The sequence below is a fragment of the Salmo salar genome, chromosome ssa19 (genome assembly GCF_905237065.1).
Source record: "Salmo salar chromosome ssa19, Ssal_v3.1, whole genome shotgun sequence".
Classification (NCBI taxonomy): Eukaryota; Metazoa; Chordata; class Actinopteri; order Salmoniformes; family Salmonidae; genus Salmo; species Salmo salar.
Window position 1 is genome coordinate 35,204,630 of NC_059460.1, and position 25,222 is coordinate 35,229,851.

At 50.0% G+C, this 25,222-nt stretch overlaps 2 protein-coding genes across 2 annotated transcripts in view; one reads left to right on the forward strand and one right to left on the reverse strand.

Annotated features, from left to right (window-relative positions):
• Positions 1 to 2,861, forward strand: part of b3galnt2 (beta-1,3-N-acetylgalactosaminyltransferase 2) — a 28,537-nt gene extending 25,676 nt beyond the window's left edge. The window contains exons 10-12 of the mRNA XM_014157917.2: positions 200 to 359; positions 450 to 506; positions 1,251 to 2,861. Coding sequence (XP_014013392.1) covers positions 200 to 359; positions 450 to 506; positions 1,251 to 1,391 — 358 coding nt within the window. The 3' untranslated portion in view covers positions 1,392 to 2,861. The remainder of the gene's footprint in view (positions 1 to 199; positions 360 to 449; positions 507 to 1,250) is intronic.
• A 2,398-nt stretch (positions 2,862 to 5,259) lies between these two features.
• Positions 5,260 to 25,222, reverse strand: part of ggps1 (geranylgeranyl diphosphate synthase 1) — a 38,112-nt gene continuing 18,149 nt past the window's right edge. Inside the window, 3 exon segments of the mRNA NM_001141776.1 lie at positions 5,260 to 6,327; positions 6,716 to 6,931; positions 7,006 to 7,170. Of these exon segments, the coding sequence (NP_001135248.1) occupies positions 5,926 to 6,327; positions 6,716 to 6,931; positions 7,006 to 7,170 (783 nt within the window). The 3' untranslated portion in view covers positions 5,260 to 5,925.

Sequence of the window (25,222 nt, forward strand, 5' to 3'; positions counted from 1 at the left end):
AGAGCAGCTCCTAGTTTGATAAATTCATGTTCCAGCCTAATCACATGGAGGTAGTTTTGCTGAGTGAGATCTGATGCAGATGTTGGACTGCATCGGGAAATGTCTGCCTGCCTGTCGGTCTGTTTTTCCTGCTGTTAGACAGCTGGGTGGTGGACCGCATTGGGAAGTGTCTGTCTGTCTGATGTTCTTCCTTTCCCAGTTTCCGTCAGAGCTGGGCGGTGGACCGCATTGGGAAGTGGCAGGAGCTAGAATACGCCAGTCCAGCCTACCCGGCCTTTGCCTGCGGCTCGGGGTACGTGGCCTCCAGGGACCTCGTCCAATGGCTGGCTAGCAATGCAGAGCAACTCAAGGCCTACCAGGTACCGGACCACACGGCACCAAACACCAGATAAGCATTGATGACGAAACCAACAGGCACCATTGGAGACACATGTTACTTGTTGTTTCAGGGGGAAGATGTGAGCATGGGGATCTGGATGGCTGCTGTTGGACCACAGAAATACCAGGTAAAGAACCAGATGACACTAGTATAGTAGAAATAGCAGGTAAAGAACCATATGACACTAGTATAGTAGAAATAGCAGGTAAAGAACCAGATGACATTAGTATAGTAGAAATACCAGGTAAAGAACAAGATGATACGACTATAGTATGAAATACCAGGTAAAGAACCAGATGACATTAGTATAGTAGAAATACCAGGTAAAGAACCAGATGTCACGAGTATAGTAGAAATACCAGGTAAAGAACACTAGAATAGAGGAGATACCAGGTAAAGAACCAGATGTCACTAGTATAGAGGAGATGCCAGGTAAAGAACCAGATGACACTAGTATAGTAGAAATACCAGGTAAAGAACCAGATGACACTAGTATAGTAGAAATGCCAGGTAAAGAACCAGATGACACTAGTATAGCAGAAATGCCAGGTAAAGAACCAGATGACACTAGTATAGTAGAAATACCAGGTAAAGAACCAGATGACACGAGTATAGTAGAAATACCAGGTAAAGAACCAGATGATACGACTATAGTATGAATACCAGGTAAAGAACACTAGTATAGTAGAAATACCAGGTAACGAACCTAGTTTGGTAGCCTACCTGAAAACAGTCACCCTAACCAACCAGCTCATGCTATTCACCTTGGTTGTTAACACGAATGCCAGTTAGCATTGATAGACCTTCATAAACCTAACCCTAGTTGTCTGATTGTTGTCTGATGATTGTGTTGTTGTTGTTCTCTCCCCAGGATGCAGGCTGGCTGTGTGAGAAGGAGTGCTACCAGGACATGCTGTCATCCCCCCAACATTCCCCCGAGGAGCTCCGTTCGCTCTGGGCTAGAAAGAGGGCCTGCGGGGACCCCTGTGGATGTCCCTGGGGACACAGCTAATGTTAGCTAAGAGTCTGGGAAGGTAGTTGGCTAAGAGTCTGGGAAGGTAGTTGGCTAAGAGTCTGGGAAGGTAGTTGGCTAAGAGTCTGGGAAGGTAGTTGGCTAAGAGTCTGGGAAGGTAGTTGGCTAAGAGTCTGGGAAGGTAGTTGGCTAAGAGTCTGGGAAGGTAGTTGGCTAAGAGTCTGGGAAGGTAGTTGGCTAAGAGTCTGCAAACAAGAGCCATGTTGAACACAACTCTAGGTATCATCGTCTCAGTAGGATTGCTGATCTAGGAACAGGCCCCTCCTGTCCATGTTAACTTATTAATTATGATCCAAAATGATAAACTGATCCTAGACCATCACTCTGAGACGCTTGACACATACAGCCCTAGGTCTCTACAGTGTACAAAACATTAGGAACACCTTCCTAATATGGAGTTGCACCCATTCAAAGGAACTTAAATCTTTTGTCTTGCCCATTCACCCTCTGAATGGCATACATACACAATCCATGTCCCAAATATCTCAAGGCTTAAAAATCCTTCTTAAACCTGTCGCCTCTCCTTCATCTACACTGATTTGAAGTGGATTTAACAGGTGACATCATAGCTTTCACCTGGTCAGTCTATGTCAAGGTAAGAGCAGGTGTTCCTAATGTTTTGTACGCTGAGGACTTGAGTGATTGACAGGGACAATGGATACTGGTTTCTGAAAAGTGACATTTCCTGTCAAAGGGCAAGATGCCGGCGTAACCAAATGTAAAATGCTGAATCATGTGGTAGAGACATGGATGACCATGTTAAGGTTGATTCTGCTGGTGTTATTTAGTAAATTATTCTCCCAAACTACTCATCATCAAGCCTCATCAGTATTTGTAGATTTCAAACCAACACCGAGTTTGTTCCATCTAGTGCACTAGTTTAGACCAGAGCCCCCTATATTACCATCTAGTGCACTAGTTTAGACCAGAGCCCCCTATATTACCATCTAGTGCACTAGTTTAGACCAGAGCCCCCTATATTACCATCTAGTGCACTAGTTTAGACCAGAGCCCCCTATATTACCATCTAGTGCACTAGTTTAGACCAGAGCCCCTCATATTACCATCTAGTGCACTAGTTTAGATGTATTTGGGACACGGTCAGGGTTTGTGAAACGATGTACAGTACTATACCAACCCATTGGTGGCACCACATACATATAAACGACTGTAATCCAAAGAAAGGTTTTTTATCTAAACCATTTATTCACCTGATAATGATACTAAATGAATTTGTTCAACACATTTTTTGTAGATATGTGGAAGACCTCTAGATGAATGTAATGCGCAGTCCCAAATGGCACCCCATTACCTAGCTAGTGCACTACTTTTGGCCAGAGCCCTACTGAAGAGGGAATAGGGTCCCATTTGGGACGGTGATGCAGGAAGCACGTGATCAATTGAGCACATTCTAGATTGGTCAATAAAAAAAAAATCACCTCGCAGAAACAACGGTGTTCTTTTGTTAATTAATTTCATGGATGGAACTTTTTTTTTTTTTCATTACGATGGTACAACATGGCCAGTAATCAAGTAGCACTGGTAATTTGTGATTTCCCTATATAGTGCACTACTTTTTTACCAGAGTTGTATGGGGCCTAGTAGTGTACAATATAGGGTGCCATTTGGCTTCAGTGCCGATGGACCAGATTTTTCACCTAGTCGGCTCGGGGTTTCGAACCAGCGGCCCTTGGGTTACACCGTGTGTATTAGCCTCTTCTCTCCGCCAGCCAACAGAGTCAACCCCATGCTGAGCGTCTCTTAGATGATTGTGGTAGCCCGTACTGTCAGGCTGCCTGGTACGGAAACTCCACCAGGACACCATTGGTCACACTGCCTGACTTCCAGGACACCTACAACACCAGTTGTCGCAGGAAGGGCCAAGACGATCATCAAGGACCTGAGCCAACTCCTGTTCTCCCCGCTTCCATCACTCTGACGCCGGCAGTACAGGAACATCATGGATAAAACTAAGACACTGGTCAATAGCTTCTACCCCCAGACCACCAGGCTGCTGAATATAGATACTACTAGCTTCTACCCCCAGACCATCAGGCTGCTGAATACACTACTAGCTTCTACCCCCAGACCATCAGGCTGCTGAAATGATACTACTAGCTTCTACCCCCCAGACCATCAGACTGCTGAATAGATGCTTCTACCATCAGGCTTCTGAATAGACACTACTAGCTTCTACCCCCAGACCATCAGGCTGCTGAATATATATACTACTAGCTTCTACCCCCAGACCATCAGGCTGCTGAATATAGATACTACTAGCTTCTACCCCCAGACCATCAGGCTGCTGAATATAGATACTTCTGGCTTCTACCCCCAGACCATCAGACTGCTGAATAGATGCTTCTACCCCCAGACCATCAGGCTTCTGAATATAGATACTACTAGCTTCTACCCCCAGACCATCAGGCTGCTGAATACACTACTAGCTTCTACCCCCAGACCATCAGGCTGCTGAATATAGATACTACTAGCTTCTACCCCCAGACCATCAGGCTGCTGAATATAGATACTACTAGCTTCTACCCCCAGACCATCAGGCTGCTGAATATAGATACTACTAGCTTCTACCCCCAGACCATCAGGCTGCTGAATATAGATACTACTAGCTTCTAACCCCAGACCATCAGGCTGCTGAATATAGATACTACTAGCTTCTACCATCAGGCTGCTGAATATAGATACTACTAGCTTCTACCCCCAGACCATCAGGCTGCTGGGTAGAGAGGGGATGAGCAGGATGGCCTTTTTTTTTAGATATATTTTTCCTTTTATGATCGCTGGAGTCAAATGTGAAACTAGTCGTCATGGCAACACGCAGAAGTGTATCAACTTTCCCCCCACAGTGAACTTTATGAAAACGCTGCCATTGTGTGGAATAAATCATATCAATTCTATGGCCTTTTAACTTGAAGGGATGAAAACTTGGGAAATGGGGACATATGAGTATGTGCTGAAGATGCAAAATATTACGCAAAGAAAGTTATACCAAATGTTCCCTTTAGGTACTCTACAAGGTTTTACATGATATACCCTGACTCTCTGTTCCCTATTTCTACCATGTTAAATAATTATTAGACCGTTGGCAGGCCTAATAACCACACATACTTAATTGAATGTTACGGCAAAAATTTTGATTTCAGCCTAAATAGACCCAATTGTAATTATTTTTCATGACATTGCCATTACCAGTTATTTGTTTATATTGCTTTTTTTTTCAGAAAGGTCTGGAACTCACCTTTCTGGTGAACATAGTTATACATTGCTGATGTGTACTCACGTCTGAGGGCTCAAGCTCAAATACATAAAATACCAAATGTTTTCCTATTCAACAAAAGTAGGGCAATAGGGCTTGAAATGACATACTATATTTAGAAAGCATTTCAGTCACATAACTGTCAAATAAACATGATCCTACTTTGTGATGAGAAAATCTGTTGTCCATCAAGTGGGAAGGTTTTCAGCAGTTTAATTAAATTTACTGGGGGGGGGGGGAGAGAAAGGGAGACACACCTGCATAAGGAAGTGTTTTGGAAAAGTGTACATTTCCCAAGTCTGAATCGGGCCCTTTGACTAGTCTCATCCCCTTAAGGTGTCACTTGGGACCCAAACCCCTCGCCTGGTGTAGCAGGGACCGGTCTGGTTGGGAGGATCCCTGGGAAACATTAGCAGGTGTTAGAGAGGACTATCCTGGCTAAGGGCTGGATTAAATTAGTATTTCTGATTAAGCCAACATGCAGAGTTTATCGTGTAAGCAGTCTCTGCATGCGTGGGAACATTGATTCAAATGTAAAAACAGCGATAAGGATTTAATTTAAAATGAAATGTCATTTGTCAAAAGGTTTTATTCAATAAATTCATGTTTGTTACATATGCACTTTACAGTATCAATGTAATCGAATTGAGAAAATGCTGTGTTGCAGGTGAAACATCTGGAGACAAAGGCGTTGAACCAGATACGCACTTCAACTTTAGGTGAAAGTAGCAGACAATAACCAAACACATCCATAGAACAGAGTATACATTCATTCATCTAATATGTACACGAACATCCCGCTGGTAGTATCATCCTCAGAAATCTGACCTCATTTTCTTCTACACCTCATTGACACTTGGCATTCACTAAACACTAAAGCCGGGAACTAACTTCCATTTAGTATTGAAATAAAATAAACTTTTGTAAGCTGCAAGTAACACTACAAAAATGTAAGAGACAGCATTCTTCGGACAAGTCATGTGATGAACATATCTCCTCTCCTCCATATTTATAATGATGCATGTGTGTTATGTTTGACATTTGTCTAGAGTACTAGAAAGACAAGGTTTGTGAAGCTGTGAGTTCTTGGTTTGGTATAGTCGTCATGCTCAGAGGGACTGTATAATCCAGCCGTGTGACAGTGTGGTGAGCATGATATCTGTGTGGCTCGACCACGGAACTGACCCCTGTTTGATAGATGTGTATCAGGTCAGTGTAAATGACTGAAGATAGGTGTGGTCAGTCCTCTTTAGGGCCAGCCTTTGTCTCAGGCTCCCTAAACATCTTACTGAGGTGTTTCACTAACCCCTCCAGCTCAGGGTTTCCCCCCAGATCTGTGATAAGGCGGTATGCCTCGGCCTCCAGCCCTCTCAGGGTCTCTCTGGTGTAGGCGAAGGAGCCCACCTTCTCCAGGTAGTCCACACAGTATCTCTTAATGTCCACGTTCTCCGTCCGCTGTCTCAGGATGTTCTGGACCTGAGTGCTCTCTGGACGGGACCAGATGGCGTGGATGGTGGGGAAGGAGAATTTCCCCTCGGTCAGATCCTCACAGAAGGACTTGTTCTCACTGTACTCTGCTGAGTTCAGGTTTGCGTAGTCGTCTCTGATCTGGAAGAAGAGTCCTAACGTATCCAGGAGAGGCTAGAGGGGTCAAAAGTCAAATCACATGAAAAAGTTTTTCAGAAAGCCCTTTTATCAGCAGTTGTCACAAAGTGCTTAACAAATACCCCGCCTAAAAACACCAAATAGCAAGGAACAAAGATGCAAAACTCTATAGGAACCACTAGGCTCCCAGGGGTGGCCTGTCAATCCAATACACACGGGATAGAGCACACAGTATGCATAACTGCATTACAAAGCTGTCCTCTCATCATTTTGCTATAAAAAGTTCATAAAATGTGACTTGCTTCAGCTGTCCGAAATGTTTATTTTTTTAATCGTAGCCAAATAAGTTTAGAAGATGAAATTCCAAGTGTTGAAACATTAACAGCAACACAGAAAATAAAATAGTCAAAGTAATAAAATGTACCTTAAGGTCTCGTTTCCAGCCAGAGAACAGCTGCATGAGCCCCACGGCCAGGCCAAACAGACCCCCCGTCTTCTGGAGAACCATGGTACGGTACTGGCTCTCTGTGGGACAGGTGTAGGTGTCCCTCCAGTGGATGTCTAGGCCCTGGCCACGGTGCAGCTCCAACAGCTGTCTGGTGAACACATGCACCGCCTCGGGGTGATCCAGGGTTAGGACCTAATAATACATGGGGTTATAACGCTGTCGTCTGGTGAACACGCTGATCAAAATCAACCAATCAGTGACTCTACCTTCTCCAGTCCCAGGAAGTAGACGTAGTTGGCAGAGTTGATAACAGAGGGGACGCCGTAGATGCTGTGGGCTACAGGGAAACCTCTCCTCAGTGTAGAACTGTCCTCAATGTCATCTATCAAGAGACTGGCGTTGTGCAGCATCTCTGTCACTTCTATGATCACCTAGACAAGAGACATTTGGTTTCTAATAGCTGTTTAACATGTGGAATCATACGTTTGTTTTGGTTTATACAGTACCAGTCAAAAACTTTGGACACACCTACTCATTGAAGGGTTTTTCTTTAATAAAAAAAAAACGATTTTCTACATTGCAGAATAATAGTGAAGACATCAAAACTATGAAATAACACATATGGAATCATGTACTAACCAAAAAAAAAAAAAAAGGTGTTAAACAAATTGATTTGAGATTATTCAAAGTAGCCACCCTTTGCCTTGATGACAACTTGTAAAAAAAAATTGTGTCCAAACTTTTGACTGGAACGTATTCTGTATGTATATTGTTTCTTCTCTCAGAGGAACAGGACACAAGCGGAAAACAAAATCCCTCCTCTATGGTTGATAGCATCTCAACAGGTGTCCCCATCTGGTCTATTCATGTCAAGATATTATACATGCACATTGAGTTAATCACATAGGTTTTATAAAAAAAACATTCTTACATCAGCAGTTTTCAAAGTGCTTTACAGATACCCAGACAAAACACAACAACAAGCAAGCAATGCAGAAGCCCAGTTGCCAGGAAAAACTCCCGAGAAGTTGTAGTCACAGGTCAGAAGAGACTTTACAGGTCTCCACTGCTGAGTTACCAGTCTTGCCATGTTCAGAGTCCTGCTGTGCTACAGCTATTCTCCAGTAGGGGGAGCTAGCTGACAAGGCTGCACTGTGTGGGAGGGAATGTAATTTGGAGAGAGAGAGATTGAGATTCACTGAGTAGGCAGGCAGACAGTGAATATGGAGCTCTGCATTGGGTGAAGCTAAGGACAACAGACCTCTCTCCCCTCATCCTTCTAGATCTATCCGTTGCCTTGGACACCGTGTACCATCAGATCCTCCTCTCCACCCTCTCCGGGCTGGGCTTCTCATCCTCTCTCAGATCCTCCTCTCCACCCTCTCAGGGCTGGGCGTCTCATCCTCTCTCAGATCCTCCTCTCCACCCTCTCCGGGCTGAGCGTCTCAGGCTCTCAGATCCTCCTCGCCACCCTCTCCGGGCTGGGCGTCTCAGGCTCTATCAGATCCTCCTCTCCACCCTCTCCGGGCTGGGCGTCTCAGGCTCTCTCAGATCCTCCTCGCCACCCTCTCCGGGCTGGGCGTCTCAGGCTCTATCAGATCCTCCTCGCCACCCTCTCAGGGCTGGGCGTCTCAGGCTCTATCAGATCCTCCTCTCCACCCTCTCAGGGCTGGGCGTCTCAGGCTCTATCAGATCCTCCTCTCCACCCTCTCAGGGCTGGGCGTCTCAGGCTCTATCAGATCCTCCTCTCAGGGCTGGGCGTCTCAGGCTCTATCAGATCCTCTCAGGGCTGGGCGTCTCATCCTCTCTCAGATCCTCCTCTCCACCCTCTCAGGGCTGGGCATCTCAGGCTCTGCACACTCCTGGATTGTATCCTACCTGGCAGGTCTCTCCTACTAGGCGACGTGGAGAGGATTTGGGTCTGCACCCCGTCTCACCTTGTCTTTTCCCCTTTTGCTAAAAAAAAAGAATTGAGGGAAAATGTGTCCTCTCACCTAGCCATCTAAATGTGTTGTGTTGTCTCACCTAGCCATCTAAATGTGTTGTGTTGTCTCACCTAGCCATCTAAATGTGTTGTGTCACCTAGCCATCTAAATGTGATGTGTTGTCTCACCTAGCCATCTAAATGTGTTGTCGTCTCACCTAGCCATCTAAATGTGATGTGTGTTGTTCTCACCTAGCCATCTAAATGTGTTGTCGTCTCACCTAACCATCTAAATGTGCTGTGTGTTGTCGTCTCACCTAGCCATCTAAATGTGTTGGGTTGTTGTCTCACCTAGCCATCTAACCTAGCCATCTAAATGTGTTGTGTTGTCTCACCTAGCCATCTAAGTGTGTTGTTGTCTCACCTAGCCATCTAAATGTGTTGTGTGTTGTTGTCTCACCTAGCCATCTAAATGTGTTCTCACCTAGCCATCTAAATGTGTTGTGTGTTGTTGTCTCACCTAGCCATCTAAATGTGTTGTGTGTTGTTGTCTCACCTAGCCATCTTAAGAATGCACTAATCGTAAGTCGCTCTGGATAATGATTCATACGTAAAATGCAGTAAAAATTTAACTATACATAATAATATACGCCATTTAGCAGACACTTTTATCCAAAGCGACTTAGTCACGTGTGCATACATTTTCCATACGAGTGGCCCCAGCGGGAATCAAACCCACGGCCCTTTCCGTTGCAAGCGTCATGCTCTACCAACTCAGCCTCACAGAACCACCTGGCTGGTGGGTCAGGGACGAGACGGGCACCGTAGTGCTACTGTAGGTCCCCATTCCATATATAGTGCACTACTTTTAAAACAGTGGTTTAACCTTTTTCCCTGGTCAAAAGTAGTGCACTTTCATAGGGTGCCATTTTGTACATGCATAGCTGTCGGTGGACATAAAGTACAGACGAAGTGTCCATCTTGTTAGATTTGTAGTTTAGGAACTTAGCCTGTTGAAAATAATATGTATTTGTTAGAGAGGGAGAGAAAAAAAAGCTATATTTTTTTGTTAATTTAAAACGGGGGAGGGGTGGGCAACTCCAGTCCTGGAGGGCATGATTGGTATAACACCTTTTCTCCATCCCTAGCAAACACAGCTGATTAATCACATTGCATTTTTAACTGAAGATCATGATTAGGTGATTATTGGGAGTCAGGTGTGTTAGCTGGGACTGGGGGCAAAACTGTGACACCAAATCAGACCATCGAGGACTGGAATTGCCCCCCCCCCCCCCGATTTCAAACGAGTAAATGGCAGTGATTTGTACAAGTAGAGGGCAGCCTGTCAGCCCAGAACCAGACATGTCTCTTTGCCACAGCCAGGGGGCGCACTGTCCAAAAACAGCTCCAGGCAGAGTATAGACGTGTCATGTCTCTCTGCCACAGCCAGGGGGCGCACTGTCAGAAAACAGCTCCAGCCAGAAAGAGAAAGTGTCTGTATAATGCCTGGTTTTTCACTAACCCTCAACCTCAGGTCTCCTAACCTCAGTCAGGTCTCCTAACCTCAGTCAGGTCTCCTAACCTCAGTCAGGTCTCCTAACCTCAGTCAGGTCTCCTAACCTCAGTCAGGTCTCCTAACCTCAGTCAGGTCTCCTAACCTCAGTCAGGTCTCCTAACCTCAGTCAGGTCTCCTAACCTGGTACGTTAATTGTTCGACCCTGCTACGAAAAAAGTCACTTCGGTATCGAAGTGGTGTGAAAAGACTGTTTCCCTTATTACGAAGCTAGAAACATTACAGACATGAATGTTCCCATGTCCTTGTCTGTTAAAATGCCCACTGGGCTAACCAATGTAGCAAAACATTTTGCAACGGAAAAATGTTTCTCCCTCTCCCGGTTTCAGTCTGTTTACTTTTGTTTGGTGTCAAGTCAATACGACCCAGTTGTCCTGTCAGGGTGGCGAAACAGGGCTTTACTGGGAGGTGATTCAGAAGACAGCAGGCTGCCATGGTCCTGTCAGGGTGGCGGAACAGGGCTTTACTGGGAGGTGATTCAGAAGACAGCAGGCTGCCATGGTCCTGTCAAGGTGGCGGAACAGGGCTTTACTGGGAGGTGATTCAGAAGACAGCAGGCTGCCATGGTCCTGTCAGGGTGGCGGAACAGGGCTTTACTGGGAGGTGATTCAGAAGACAGCAGGCTGCCATGGTCCTGTCAAGGTGGCGGAACAGGGCTTTACTGGGAGGTGATTCAGAAGACAGGTGCTGTGGCCTGGTAATCAAAGTGGTGTACGTGTCTGTGTAAAACTGCCTTTTTTCAAGGACAGTAAAACCAAAAACTCCACACACTTCAGCTGAATAGAAAAGGGTAAACCTAGACAAATGTACATCTGCAAGTCAATTCAGAGAACAGACGGGGAGACTATATAAATGTTATCTAGGAGGAGAATCTTTCGATTACAAACTCTAGAATGAGGATTTGGAGCACCCCACTCCACCCCACCCCACTTAATCCCACAACACCCACTTTATCCCACCCCACAAAATCCCACCCCACTTAATCCCACAACACCCCACTTTATCCCATCCCACAACACCCCACTTAATCCCACCCCACAACACCCCACTTAATCCCACCCCACAACACCCCACTTAATCCCACCCCACAACACTCCACTTAATCCCACCCCACTTAATCACACCCCACCCCATTCCATCAAACCCCACCCCACAGCTCCCCTGACCCCTACACTACTAGCCCACAGAGCTCCCCTGACCCCTACACTACTAGCCCACAGAGCTCCCCTGACCCCTACACTACTAGCCCACAGAGCTCCCCTGACCACTAAACTACTAACCCAGAGCTCACCTGACCCCTACACTACTAACCCACAGAGCTCCCCTGACCCCTACACTACTAGCCCACAGAGCTCCCCTGACCCCTACACTACTAGCCCACAGAGCTCCCCTGACCACTAAACTACTAACCCAGAGCTCACCTGACCCCTACACTACTAACCCACAGAGCTCCCCTGACCCCTACACTACTAGCCCACAGAGCTCCCCTGACCCCTACACTACTAGCCCACAGAGCTCCCCTGACCCCTACACTACTAGCCCACAGAGCTCCCCTGACCCCTACACTACTAGCCCACAGAGCTCCACTGACCCCTACACTACTAGCCCACAGAGCTCCACTGACTCACTGTATACCAACAAACCGCTAGACAGAGCAAAAGGCAACTACTGTACTAATTACTAGCTGCAGTTCCCAGACAGGGCCACAGTACAGAGAACCTCAAGTCAGTCAATATTGTATTGCCAGCTCTAGGCTGGAGGCTGGTAGAGAGGCTGGTAAAGGGTTTTCAGGAGTCAGATGCCTACAGATGGAAGTTTTGGATCATAGGAATAGTAACATGTAAAGAGGTGTGTGTTTCCTGATGGAGAATAAACAAACAGCCGGACAGAGACATGGGTGAACCAGTCACTGGCTTTATCTGGGGTGTGAATCAGTCAGTCACTGGCTTTATCTGGGGTGTGAATCAGTCAGTCACTGGCTGGCTGTATCTGTGCTGTTTCCATGGTGTTGAGGCGACTGACTACACTGCCTGACAGCCACTTGTTAATGATGGCGGCAAGCACGCTCAGTCTGTTGGCCGGGTTCAGGGAGAGTTTACTGCCAAATAAACCATGCTGCTGCGCAGGAGGGGGAGAGGAGAGCGCAGAGAGAGAGAGAGAGAGAGAGAGAGAGAGAGAGAGGAGAGCGCAGAGAGAGAGAGAGAGGAGAGCGCAGAGAGAGAGGAGAGCGCAGAGAGAGAGGAGAGAGAGAGAGAGGAGAGCGCAGAGAGAGAGAGAGGAGAGCGCAGAGAGAGGAGAGCGCAGAGAGAGAGAGGAGAGCGCAGAGAGAGCAGAGCCAGCGAGCGAGCGCACAGAAAGCAGAGCCAGCGAGCGAGCGCACAGAGAGAGAGCCAGCGAGGAGCGCACAGAGAGAGAACCAGCGACAGCGCAGAGAGAGAAAACCAGCGAGCGAGCGCACAGAGAGAGCCAGCGAGCGGCGCACGAGAAAGCGAGCGAGCGCCCGAAAGCAGACAGCGAGAAGCCAGCGAGCGCAGAGAGAGAGCGAGCGACAGCGCCAGAGAGCGAGAGCGAAAGCGAGCGCACAGAAGAGCGAGAGAGCGAGCGCACAGAAAAGCGGAGAGCGAGGCGCCAGAGAGAGAAGCGCGCAGAGAGAGAGAAGCGAGCGCACAGAGAGAGCGAGAGAGCGCAGAAGAGAGAAAGCGGCGCACAGAGGAGCGGCGGCGCTGAGGAAAGCGGCGAGAGCACAGAAAGCGAGAGAGCACAGAGAGCGGCGCCAGAAAGCGACGAGAGCACAGAAGCGAGCGCACAGAGAGCGAGCGCACAGAAAGAGAGCAGAGACAGCGGCAAAGAAAGAAAGAGTGAGCGCCCGACACAAGAGAGCGAAAGCGCACAGAGAGAGAGGACGCAGGGCAGAGAGAGAGAGAGCGAGCGACAGAGAGAGAGAAAGCAGCGCACAGGAGAGAAACGGCAGCGCACAGAGAGAGAGACGGCGGAAAGAGGAGAGAGAGCGAGCGCACAGAGAGAAAGCGGCGCCCAGAGAAAGAAAGCGACGCGCTAGAGGAGAGAAGACGGCGCAGAAGAGAGAGAGAGCGAGCGGCGCAGAGAGAGCGAGGCGCTGAAAGCGACGAGAGAGAAAGCGAGCGCGCTGAAGAGAGAAGCGCAGCGCAAGGCGAAGCGGAAGCCACAGAAGAGAGAAGGGGCGCAAAGCGAGCGCGCAGAAGAGAGAAGGCGAGGAAGAGAGAAAGCGGCAGCGCAGAAAGAAAGCGAGGCAATGACGCACTGAGAGAGAAGCGGCGCACAGAGAGAAGAAAGACGAGAAAGCGAGCAGCAGAGAAAGAGAAGAGGCGCCGAAAGAGAGGCAGAGAAGAAAGCGGCGCACAGAGAAAAAACGCTGAGAGAAAGCGGCGCCGGAAAGAAAGCGCCAGAAGGCACAGGAGAGAAAGCGCACAGAGAGAAGCGAAGCGCCTGAGAAGAGAAGCGACAGAGAGAGAAGCGCACAGAGAGAAAGCGGCACGCCAGAAAGAGAAAGCGGCAGGCGAAAGAAAGCGGCAGAGCGAAGCGGCGCCGAAAGACGAGGCGCGAAAGCAAGCGACAGAGATGAAAAGCGGCGCGACAGAGAGAGAAAGCGAGCGCACAGAGAGAGAGCGGCGCACAGAGAAAGCGGAACACGCTAAAGGAGCGAGAAGCACAGAAAGCGGCGAAGCAGCGGCTACAGAGAGAAGCGAGCGCAAGAAACGGCGCACAGAAAGCGGCGCTGAAGAAAGCGAGCGCCTGAAGAGAAGCAGCGGCGCACAGAAAAAGAAAGAGGCAGAGAGAGCGAGCGCTGAAAAGAAGACGCGCTGAAGAAAGCGCAGCGCCGAAAGGCGAAGCGAAGAAAGCGCACAAAAGAAAGAGCGCTGAGAAAAAGGCGCCTGAAAGAAGAAAGCGCGCGCTAAAGAACGCCAAACGGGCTGAAGAAAACGGCCGGCGCAAAAACAAAACGCCGAAGAAAAGCACGGAAGAGAAACGGCGCTGAAGAAAAGACGCACAGAAGAAGGCGCTGGGCGGAGAGCGCCAGAAAGCTGAAAGAAGCGTGAAAAGCGCTGAGAAGAAAGCGCACAGAGAGAGGAGAGAAAGCGCCGAAGCGAAGCAAGCGGCGCAAGAAGCGAGGCGCTAAAGAAAAGCGACGGCGCCCAAACAGAAAGCACGGCGCGCCAGAAGAAAGCCGACGGCGCCCGAAAAGAAAGCGCAGCAGAAGCACGGCGAAGCAACGTGAAAAGCCGCCAAAGAGAAAGCGGCGCCCAGAGAGAGAGAAGCGCCTAGAGAGAAAAGCGCACAGAGAGAGAGAAGCGCCTGAAAAGAAGAGCGCCAAAAAAGAGAGGCGCACAGAAGAAGCGCGCTGAAGGAGCGCAGAGAAGAAAGCGCCAGAGAGAGAAAAGCGCACAGAGAGAGAGAAGCGCACAGAAGGGCGCAAAAAGAAGCGCAAGAGAAGGAAGGCGGCGAAAAACCAGCGCGCACAAGAGAAAACCAGCGCGCAAGAGAAAGCGGCGCTGAAGAAGAAGAAAGCACGGCGCCCCAGAAAAGAAAGCGACAGCGCTGAGAAGAAGCGCGCGCAGAAAAATGACGCGCTAAACAAAGACGCCTGAAAGCAGTGCGCTACAGAAAGCAGACGGCGCCCCAAGAAGAGCGGCGCACAAAAGACGGGCAAGAGAGAACAGAGAAGAGAGAGCGACGAGGGAAGAAAGAAAGCGAGCGAGGCACAAAGAGAAGCGGCGAAACGGCGGCGCCCAAAAGAAAACGGCGATATGCACAGAGAAGAAGCGGCGAAAAGCGGCGGCGCGGAGAAAGCGGCGAGCGAAAGAAAGCGAGGCGCTGAGAAACGCGCTGAAAGCGCGCTGAAAGCGGCGAGTGCACAGAAGAAGCGGCGGCGCAAAAGCGGCGCTGAAAGCGGGCAAGCGAAAGCGCCAAAGGCGAGAGCGGCGCCTGAAAGAAAACGCGCCTGAAAGAAAAGCGGCGCCAAGGAAAGAAAGCGCGCACAGAAGAAGAAAGCGGCGCACAGAGAAAAGCAGCGCGAAAGGGCGGCGCCGAGAAAGCGGCGGGCGACAGAAGGCGGCGCGAAGAAAGCACGCCAGAAGAAAGCGGCGCCTGAGAGAAAGCGACAGCGCTGAAGAAGGCGGCGCTGAGAGCGCGAAGAAGCGGCGCCTAAGAGACGACAGAAAGCGACAGCGCGAAGGCACGGCGCTAAAGGCGGCGCCTGAGAAAGAGACGACGCTAGAGAAGAGAAAGCGACGGCCTAGAAGAAGAGAAGCGGCGAAAGAAAAACGGAGCGCCTGAAAAGAAAACGCGAGAGAGAAGGCGGCGCCAAGAAAGGCGAAGAAAAGCGCAGCGGCGCCCAAGAGAAGCGGCAAGAGCGCACAAAAGCGAAAAAGGCTGAAAGAAAGCGCTAAGGAAAGCGCAGAAAGAGCGCAGAGAGAAGGCGCGAGAGAGAGAAGCGCACAAAGAGAAAGCGGAAAGCGGAAGAAAGCGCGGCGCACAGAAATGAAGGCGCTTCGCAAAAACGGCGCCGACAGAAAGCGGCGCTAAGAAAAAGCGGCGTGAAGAAAGCGGCGATGGAAGAAGGACGCCAAGGCCGCAAGCCGCTAGAAGACAAGCGGCGCAGAAAGCGGACGGAAGAGAAAGCGGCGAGGAAGAAAAAAGAAAGGGCGGCGCTGAAGGAAAGGCAGGCTGAAAAGCGGGGCGCCGAAAACGCGGCGCGCAAAACAAGACGCGCGCCTAGAATAAGCCCAATGACGGCGCCGACAGCGGCGCACAAAAGCGGCCTGCCTGAAAGCGAAAGCGGCGCACAAAAAGCGACGGCGCACAGAGAAGAAGGCGGCGGCGCAGAAAGCGCACTGAGCGCTGACAGAGAGAAAGCGGCGCACAGAGAGAGAAGAAAGCGGCGAGGACAGAGAAAGCGGCGCTGAGCGGCGGCGCACAGAAGCGGCGACACGAAAGCAACGGGCGCACAGAATAACGACGGCGGCGCTGAAAGAGCGGCGCACGAAACGGCGCTGAAAGCCGGTAGCGGCGCGCACAGAAAGGCAGCGCCCTGAAAAAAAACGACGGCGCTGAAGAAAGCAGGCGAGGAGAAGCGAAGCGGGCCTGAAACGCGGCAGCGCACAAGCTAATGGCGCCCTGAATGCACCGCTCGACAGAAAGCGCGACGAAAAGCTAAGACGGCCTAAACGCCGCGCCTAAAAAGCCAAGCAAGCGAGCGCCTGAAAATGCGGCGCACAAAAAGCGAGCGAGCGCTGAAGAAAGCGGGCGCCTGAAAGAAGCGCTGAGCGGCGCTTGAAGCGCGACGCTGAAGCGAACGGCCTGAAGCGGCGCTGAAGAGAAGAAAGTCTGGCGCCTGAAGGCGCGCTGAGAGAGAGAAAGCGGCGCCAAGAGAAGAAGCGGCGCCCAAGAGAAAGCGACGCAGAAAGAAGAAAGCGGCAGCAAGAGCACGCACATAGAAGAAAGCGAGCACAGAAAGAAGATAAAAGAGAAAGAAAAGCGCGCAGACAGGAAAGAAAGCGACAGAGCGCGGCGCTGTAAAAGAAGGCGAGAATGACGCAAAAAAAAAAAGCGGCGCTGAAGAAGAAAAAGCGGCGCTGAAGAAGAAAGCGGCAGCGCTAAAGAAAAGCGAAGCGCTGAAGGGCGAAAAGACGGACGCTAAGAAAGCGCGCGCTGAAGCGAGCCACGAGGAGAAAGGGCGAGGAAAAGAAAGGCGCAGAAGAAAGCCGCGAAGGCCCCTAAACGGCGCTGAAAGCGGCGGGCTAAAAGCGCGCGGCGCTGAAGCGCCAGGCGGCAGCGCCTAAGAAACGGCGCAGAAAGCGGAAGAAAGCGGCGGCCTGAAGCGGCGCCAAAGAAAGCGGCGCGAGAAAGCGCCGCGGAGAAAGACGCCGCAAGAAACGGCAGCCAGAAAGACAAAAAAGGCAAAGAGAGAAGCGAGCGCAAAAAGACAGAAGAAGAGAGCGCAAAAAAAGAAAGCGACGCGCACAAGAAAAGGGCCGAGAAGCCGAGAGAGGCGCGCGCTGAAGAAAGAAGCGAGCGCCGAAGAGAAAGAAAAGCTGACGGCGCCAAGAAAAAGAAAGCGCTGAAAACGAAGAGAAAGCGGCGCAGAAAGGCGCGGCGCAAGAAGAGAAAAAGAACGTGAAGAGCGCTAAAGCGTAAGACGCTGAAGAGAAGCCAGCGCTGAGAAAAAGGCAGAAAAAGCTAAGCGCAGAGAGAAGGCGCCAGAAAGCGCAGAAGAGAAGAGGCGCTACAGAGACGCGCTGAAGAAGGAGCCGAGCGGGCGCAAAGAAGAAACGCACAACACCAGAAACGGGAGAACGGCACAAAAGCGGCGCTGAGAAAACAGCGCACAGAGAAAGAGCGGCGCGGACAGGAGAAGCGAGCGCCTGAAACGCGGAACGGCGAAAAAGGCAAAAAGCGGCAAAGCGCCTGAGAAAAGGCGCCGAAGAAAGCCGGCGCTCGCGAAAGCGGCGCTCGAAGAGACCGCCGCGAAGGCTGACGCCTGAAGAAACCGGCAGCGCGAAACGCAGAGAGCGGCGCGAAAAGCGGGCGCGAAAAGACGACGCGCAAAGAAAGCGGCGGAAGAAAGCGGCGCAGAGAGAAAGGAAGCGGCGCTAAAGAAAGCACGGCGCTGAAGAAGGCAGCGCTGAGAGAAACGGCGCCACAGAAAGAGAAACGCGCAGAAAAAAAGCGCTGAAGAGACACTGAAGAGAAGGCGCAAGAGAAAGCGGCAAAAGGCCCAGAGGCGCACAGAAGAGCAAAGGCGCAACGAAGCGTAAAAACAAAATGACGCAGAGAGAAAAGCGACGGCGCTAGAGAAAAAGCAGCGAGCGCCTAGAAAGCGGCAGCGCTGAGAAGAAAGGACGCGAGAAGGCAATGACGGCCTGAAAGCGGCGCCAGAGAAAGCGGCGCTACAGAGAGCGGCCGAAACGAGAAAGCGCGAAGAAAGAAAGCGGAGAAAGGCGAGACGCCCAAGAAGCAAAAAAGCCAGAGAGAAGAAAAGGCGCAAGAGAAGAAGGCGTTAGAAACAGGGCGAAAGAAAACCAGCGGCGCAGAAGAAGCGGCGGCGCACAAAAACCAGCGCCGAAGGCCAAATAGCAAAGAAAATACGCGCTGAAAGCGCTGCCGCCTAACAACAAGCGCCCTGAAACGCGCACAGAGAAAAGCGAAAACCACGCGCACAGAAAGAAGAGCGGCGCACTAGAGAGAGAGAGGGCACAGAAGAGAGAAAGAGAGAGAGAGGCACAGAGAGAGAAATGGCGAGCGAGGCACAGAGAAAAGCGGCGGGCACAAAAAAGAAAGCGCAGGGCACAGAAGAGAAAGCACGGCGCACAGAAAGCGACCAGCGCCTACGAAGAAAGAAAAACGGCGATGGCACAGAGAAAAAAAGGCGGCGAGCGCCTACAGAAAGGCAACGCGCAGGAAAGGCGAGCACAAAAAGCCACGAGCGAGAAACGGCGGCGTGAAACGGAGCGCCTGCGACGGCGCACAGAAAGCGGCGAGTGCACAGAAGAAAAACGGCGGCGCCTAAGCGGCGCACAGAAAGCGGCGCGCCTGAGAGAAAGCGAAAGCGCTGCGGACGGAAAGCCGACGAGCGCTGAAACGCAAAGCAGCGCCTGAAAAAGGCGCAAGAGGGGCTAAAAACGGCGCAAAAGCGGCGCCGAAAAAGCAAGAGAAGGCAAGCGCGCTGAAGAACAACGAGCGCTAGAAAGCGGCGCAGAAAAGGAGAAGGCGGCGCCAAAGAGAAGCGGCGAAAAGCGCAGAAAGCCGGCGCAAAGCGAGCGCCGAAAAAAAACGCGAGAGAAGAAAATGGCGCCCGAAGCACAGGCCCCGACAAAAAGCGGCGCTGACGAGAAAGCGGCGAAAGCGCCTGAAAAGAAAAAGACGGCGCTGAAGAAGAAGGAAGCGCCCAAGAGAAAGCGGCGGCGCTGAAAAGAAGAAACGGCGCTGACAGAAACGCAGCGCCTAAGAAAGCGGCGGCAGAGAAGAAAGCGGCGGCGCCCTGAAGAGAAAGCGAGCGCCTACAAGAAGCCGCCCGGAAAGCTCGGCGCGAAAAACAAAACCGAGAGCGCTGCGACAGAGAAGCCGAGCGCAAAGGCGCGGCAGAAAAACGGGCCATAGCAAGCAAGCGCTGAGAGCCCGAAGAAAGGAGCGCTGGCCGAAGCGGCGCACGAGAAAGCGGCGAGTCAAGAAGAAAGCCGACGGCGACAGAAAGGGGCCAGAAAGGGCCAAGAGAGCAGGCCTGAAAAAAGAACGACGGGGCACAAGAACGGCGACACAGAGAAAAGACGGACGAAGCGGCAGCGTGAAAGAGCGCGCTGAAGGCTAAAGCGAAGCGGCGCACAGAGTAAGCGGCGGAGCGCTGAAAGCGACAGAAAAAAGCGCGCTGAAGCGCGCGAGCAGCGCCTAAGAACGGCGCGCGCGCTGAAGAAAGCGCTGAAGAGAAAGCGCACGCAGAGAGAAAAGCGGCGAGGGGCACAGAAAGAGAAAGCGGCGCTACAGAAAGAAGGCGGCGCACAGAAAGCGGCGACAGCGCTGAAGGCAGCGGCGCGCTAGAATACCCGGCGCGGCGCTCGAAAAGCAGCAGCGCACAAGCAAAGCGGGGCTGAAAGCGGCGCTAGAGAAAGCGGCGGCGCCGAGAAAGCGGCGGGCGCCTGAATGACGCAAAGCTGACGGCGCGAAAGGCAGAAGGAAAAGCCGGCGCCAAACGACGGCGCCTGGCGGTGACGGCGCACAGAAAGCGCAGCGGCGCTACAGAAAGCGGCGCGGCGCAAAAAGGACGGAAAAGCGCGGCGCCGGAAAAGACCGCTAGAATGACGCGCGAAGCGAAAGCGAGGCGTGAAGAAGCGCCCGAAGGCTAAAGCCGCGCGAAGCACGCGCCCAAGCGAGCGCAGGAAAGCAGCGCACTAGAGAGAAGAAAGCACGCTGAGAGAGAGAAAGCGAGCGCCTAAGAGAGAGAAGGCGGCGCACAGAGAGAAAGCGGCGCCTGAAAGAGAAAGCGAGCGAGCTACAGAGAGAGAGAGAAGACGGCGCCATAAGGGGAAAGCGAGCAAGAAGAAGGAACACACAAGAAGAAAAAAAAGGAGGCGAGACAGAGAAAGAGAACGAAGAGAGAGAAAGCGGCGGCGCAGAGAGGCAAGCGACGGCGCCTGAAAAGAAAGCGACGCAAAAGAAAGCCGGCGCTAAGAAGAAAGCGACACGCCGAAAAGAAAGCGGCGGGCCTGAAAAAAGGCGCCGCGTGAAAAAACGCGGCTGAAAGAAAGCGGCGCCGGAAACGAGAAAGCGCGAGGAAGAGAGAAGCGAGGCGCACGAAAAAGCGGCGCGCCTGAACAAGCGGCGCACGAAAGCCAGCAGCGCTAAAGCAGCGGCGCCTGAAAGCGGCGGCGCACAAAAAGCGACGGCGCTAGAGCGGCGCGCCTGAAGGGCGGCGCAGAAGGGCGGCGCAAAGACGGCAAAACGCGAGCGCGCCGAAGAAAGCGGCGCCAAGAGAGAAAGCGGCGCACAGAAGAGAAAGCGGGCAAAGAGAAGAGAGCGGCGACAGAAAGCGAGCGCAGAGAGAGAGAAAGCGAGCGAGTGCACAGAGAGAGAAAGCGACGAACACAGAGAGAGAGAAAGCGACGCAAGAGAGAGAGAGAGAGAAAGCGAAGCACAGAGAGAGAGAGAGAGAGAGTGAGCAGCAGAGAGAGAGAGAGAGAGAGAGCGAACAGCACAGAGAGAGAGAGAGAGAGAGAAGCGAAAGCACAGAGAGAGAGAAGCGGCAACACAGAGAAAGCGAGAAGCGCTGACACAGAGGGGAGAAGGCGAACGCGGCCCCGAAGAAGAGAGAAAGCGAGACGCTTAAAAAGAAGAGAAAGACACGCCAAAGAAAGCGAGCGCAGAGAGAGAAGAAAGATGACGCCAGAGAAGAAGAGAAGAGACGAGCGCCTGAAGAAGAAGAAAGCAATGAGCGCCAGAAGAAGAGAAGAAACGGCGGCGCAGAAAGCGCCTAAGAAGAGCGCCCAGAGAGAGAAGCGAGCGAGGGACAGAGAGAGAGAGAAAGCGACGAGGGGCACAAAGAAGAGAAAGCGACGGCGACAAAGAGAGAACGAACGGCGCTGAAAAGAAAGCGGCAGCGCCCGGAAAGCAATGACAGCGCTAGAAGAATGGCAACGACGGCGCCTAGAAGGAACGACGCCTACAAAAAGCGGCGCCCAGAGAGAGAAAACGGCGCGCGCTAGAGAGAAAGCGACGGCGCAGAAGAAGAGAGAAGCAGCGAAGCGCTGAAGAGAAACAGCGACGCGCTGAAGAAGAGAAGAGAAAGCGACAGCCGAAAAGAAGAGAGAGAGAGAAAGCGACCGCGCGAAAGAAGAAGAAAGCGACGGCGCTGAAAGAGAGAGAAAGCGAGCGCTAGAGAGAAAGCGAAGCGCGAAAGCGAGCGCACAACAATGACGCCCGAAAGCGGCGCAGCCAGAAAGCGACAGCGCCTGAAAGCATGACGCGCCGAAGAAAAGCAGCGCTGAAGAGAAGCAGGCGAGAAAGCGGCGCCTGAAGAAGAAAGCATGGCGCACAAAGAAAGCGACGGCGCTGAAGAGACGACGGCCTGAGAGAGAGAGAGAGCGAGCGCACAGAGAGAGAGAGAGCGAGCGAGCGCACAGAGAGACAGAGCGAGCGACGCACAGAGAGAGAGAAGCGAGCGAACACAGAGAGAGAGAGAGCGAGCGCACAGAGAGAGAGAGAGCGAACGCACAGAGAGAGAGAGAGAGAGAGAGTGAACGCACGCACAGAGAGAGAGAGCGAACGCACAGAGAGAGAGAGAGCGAACGCACAGAGAGAGAGAGAGAGCGAGCAAGCGCACAGAGAGAGAGAGAGAGAGAGAGAGCGAACAGAACAAATGTCTCTTAAATTGGGCATCTCGTATAAAACACACACACCCTTGAATTTTCTATATACCTCAAGTCACAGGGGCATTGGGCTCACTGAAATATCAAGAGCCCAGGAGTTGTGCTGCCCGCGAGGGGACCGGAGTTCAAATACACATATTTAGCAGCTGTTACTCAGGGTGTAGTGAAATGCTTGTGTGCCTAGCTCCAACAGTGCAGTAGTATCTAACTAAATGCTAGTGTTCCTAGCGCCAACATTAGTATCTAACTAAATACTTATGTTCCTAGCTCCAACAGTGCAGTAATATCTAACTAAATGTTTATGTTCCCAGCTCCAACAGTGCAGTAGTATCTAACTAAATGCTTGTGTTTCTAGCTCCAACAGTGCAGTAATATCTAACTAAATGCTTGTGTTCCCAGCTTCAACAGTGCAGTAGTATCTAACTAAATGCTTGTGTTCCCAGCTCCAACAGTGCAGTAGTATCTAACTAAATGCTTGTGTTTCTAGCTCCAACAGTAATATCTAACTAAATGCTTGTGTTCCTATCTCCAACAGTGCAGTAATATCTAACTAAATGCTAGTGTTCCCAGCTCCAACATTAGTATCTAACTAAATGCTTGTGTTCCTATCTCCAACAGTGCAGTAGTATCTAACTAAATGCTTGTGTTCCTAGCTCCAACAGTGCAGTAGTATCTAATAGAGGTCAGCCGATTAATTAGGGCCGATTTCAAGTTTTCATAACAATGGTTAATTTTGGCCATGGATTTGCCGATTTTTTTAAATTTTATTTAAATTATATATATATATATATATATATATATATATATTTTTTTTTTTAAACCTTTATTTAACTAGGCAAGTCAGTTAAAGAACACATTCTTATTTTCAATGACAGCCTAGGAACGGTGGGTTAACTGCCTTGTTCAGGGGCAGAACGACAGATTTTTACCTTGTCAGCTTGGGGATGCAACCTTACGTTAACTAGCCCAACGCTCTAACCACCTGCTTTACGTTGCCAAGGTAAGTTGCTAGCTAGCATTAAACTTATCTTATAAAAAAAAAACAATCAATCAATCATAAACACTAGTTAACTACACATGGTTGATGATATTACTAGTTTATCTAGCCTGTCCTGCTTTGCATATAAATCGATGTGGTGCGCATTCGCGAAATAGGACTGTCTTTGCTCCGACGTGTACCTAACCATAAACATCAATGTCTTTCTTAAAATCAATACACAAGTATATATTTTTAAACCTGCATATTTAGTTAATATTGCCTGCTAACATGAATTTCTTTTAACTAGGGAAAATGTGTCACTTCTCTTGCAAACAGAGTCAGGGTATATGCAGCAGTTTGGGCCGCCTGGCTTGTTGCGAAATGTGAAGACTATTTCTTCCTAACAAAGACAGCAGACTTCGCCAAACGGGGATGATTTAACAAAAGCGCATTTGCGAAAAAAAAGCACAATCGTTGCACGACTGTACCTAACCATAAACATCAATGCCTTTCTTAAAATCAATACACAGAAGTATATATTTTTAAACCTGCATATTTAGCTAAAAGAAATCCAGGTTAGCAGGCAATAATAACCAGGTGAAATTGTGTCAGTTCTCTTGCGTTCGTTGCACGCAGAATCAGGCTATACAGAATCTGGCTCGTTGCGAACTAATTTGCCAGAATTTTACGGAACTATGAAATAACATTGTAGGTTGTGCGATGTAACAGGAATATTTAGACTTATGGATGCCACCCGTTAGATAAAATACGGAACGGTTCCGTATGTCACTGAAAGAATAATGTTTTCGAGATGATAGGTCATTAATATGGTCAAATCCGGAAACTAAGGTTTATTATATTATAGTTAAGTCTATGATTTGATATTTGATAGAGCAGTCTGACTGAGCGGTGGTAGGCAGCAGCAGGCTCGTAATAGTCAAAGGTATATGGTTTAGAGAGAAATAGTCGACGCGTCATAATTCCTGTAATAACTTGCGGCTGAACTTGAAAGCGATTCCTTCGTTATTTTACCGTTCATGTCTTCCATAGAGAATGTATTGATCTACTTCAAATAAGGTCTGTGTTTTGTGCTTAAACCGCCTCGGTGTTTTGATACCCGTGTAAATCTCACTAGGTAACGTTGTCAACATATTTTCATAAATCCACTCTACAAAAAAAATTATTGGCTTATATTGATCAGAGTTATATCCTATGGATACCTACACAGTTATAAAATTGGCAAGGTGGTGTAAGCCTAAACCAAACACAGACCTTATTTTAAGTTAATCTAAAAATATCCTATGGAATAAATGAAGGAACCGCTTTTCAGATTTTGCTAGAAGGTGTCATGGGAATTATGACTCGCACTTTGGTAGTCAATTCTTACCATGCCCATTATTAAAATAGGGTTTCCTGCATATAGAAATTACAGTTTTTGTTTTCAGCATTCATCACAGGTAACTTAAACTCTATTTTTATTATTCAAACAGTTGAGAGTATTTGTCTCCTAAGCAGACTCTTCAGCATCGTTGTCACTTCAGAGCTGTGTGTGTGTGTGTGTGTGTGTGTGTGTAACCCCTCTGATTCAGAGGGGTTGGTTTAAATGTGGAAGACACATTTCAGTTCGACGACTGACTAGGTATCCCCTTTCTGTCTTGTACTGCCCGCGAGGGGATATCTAGATTTACTGCCTTTCTCTCGCTCTCCAGAGAAGACTCATAAAACATTCAGCACACAGACCGACAGACACATGTAGAACAGCAGAGCTAACATGATCTGACAGCCTCAGCACCATCAAGAATACTGTAGCATAAGTGTAGCTAGCATCCCGTGTAGCTAGCATCCTGTGTAACATAGTGTAATACAGCATCCTGTGTAGCATAGTGTAATACAGCATCCTGTGTAGCATAGTGTAATACAGCATCCTGTGTAGCAGTGTAATACATCATCCTGCGGGGGGGAAAAGAGACTCCTAGCTCTGTTAAAACCACTGACAACTATGTGTCGTTTTCAAGGGATGTTAAATAAATGTTAACTATTTGCTTGTACTATCACCACCAGCCGCTGCCTGGGGAACAGTCCTTAATACACGAGGAAGTGACAGAATTAACTC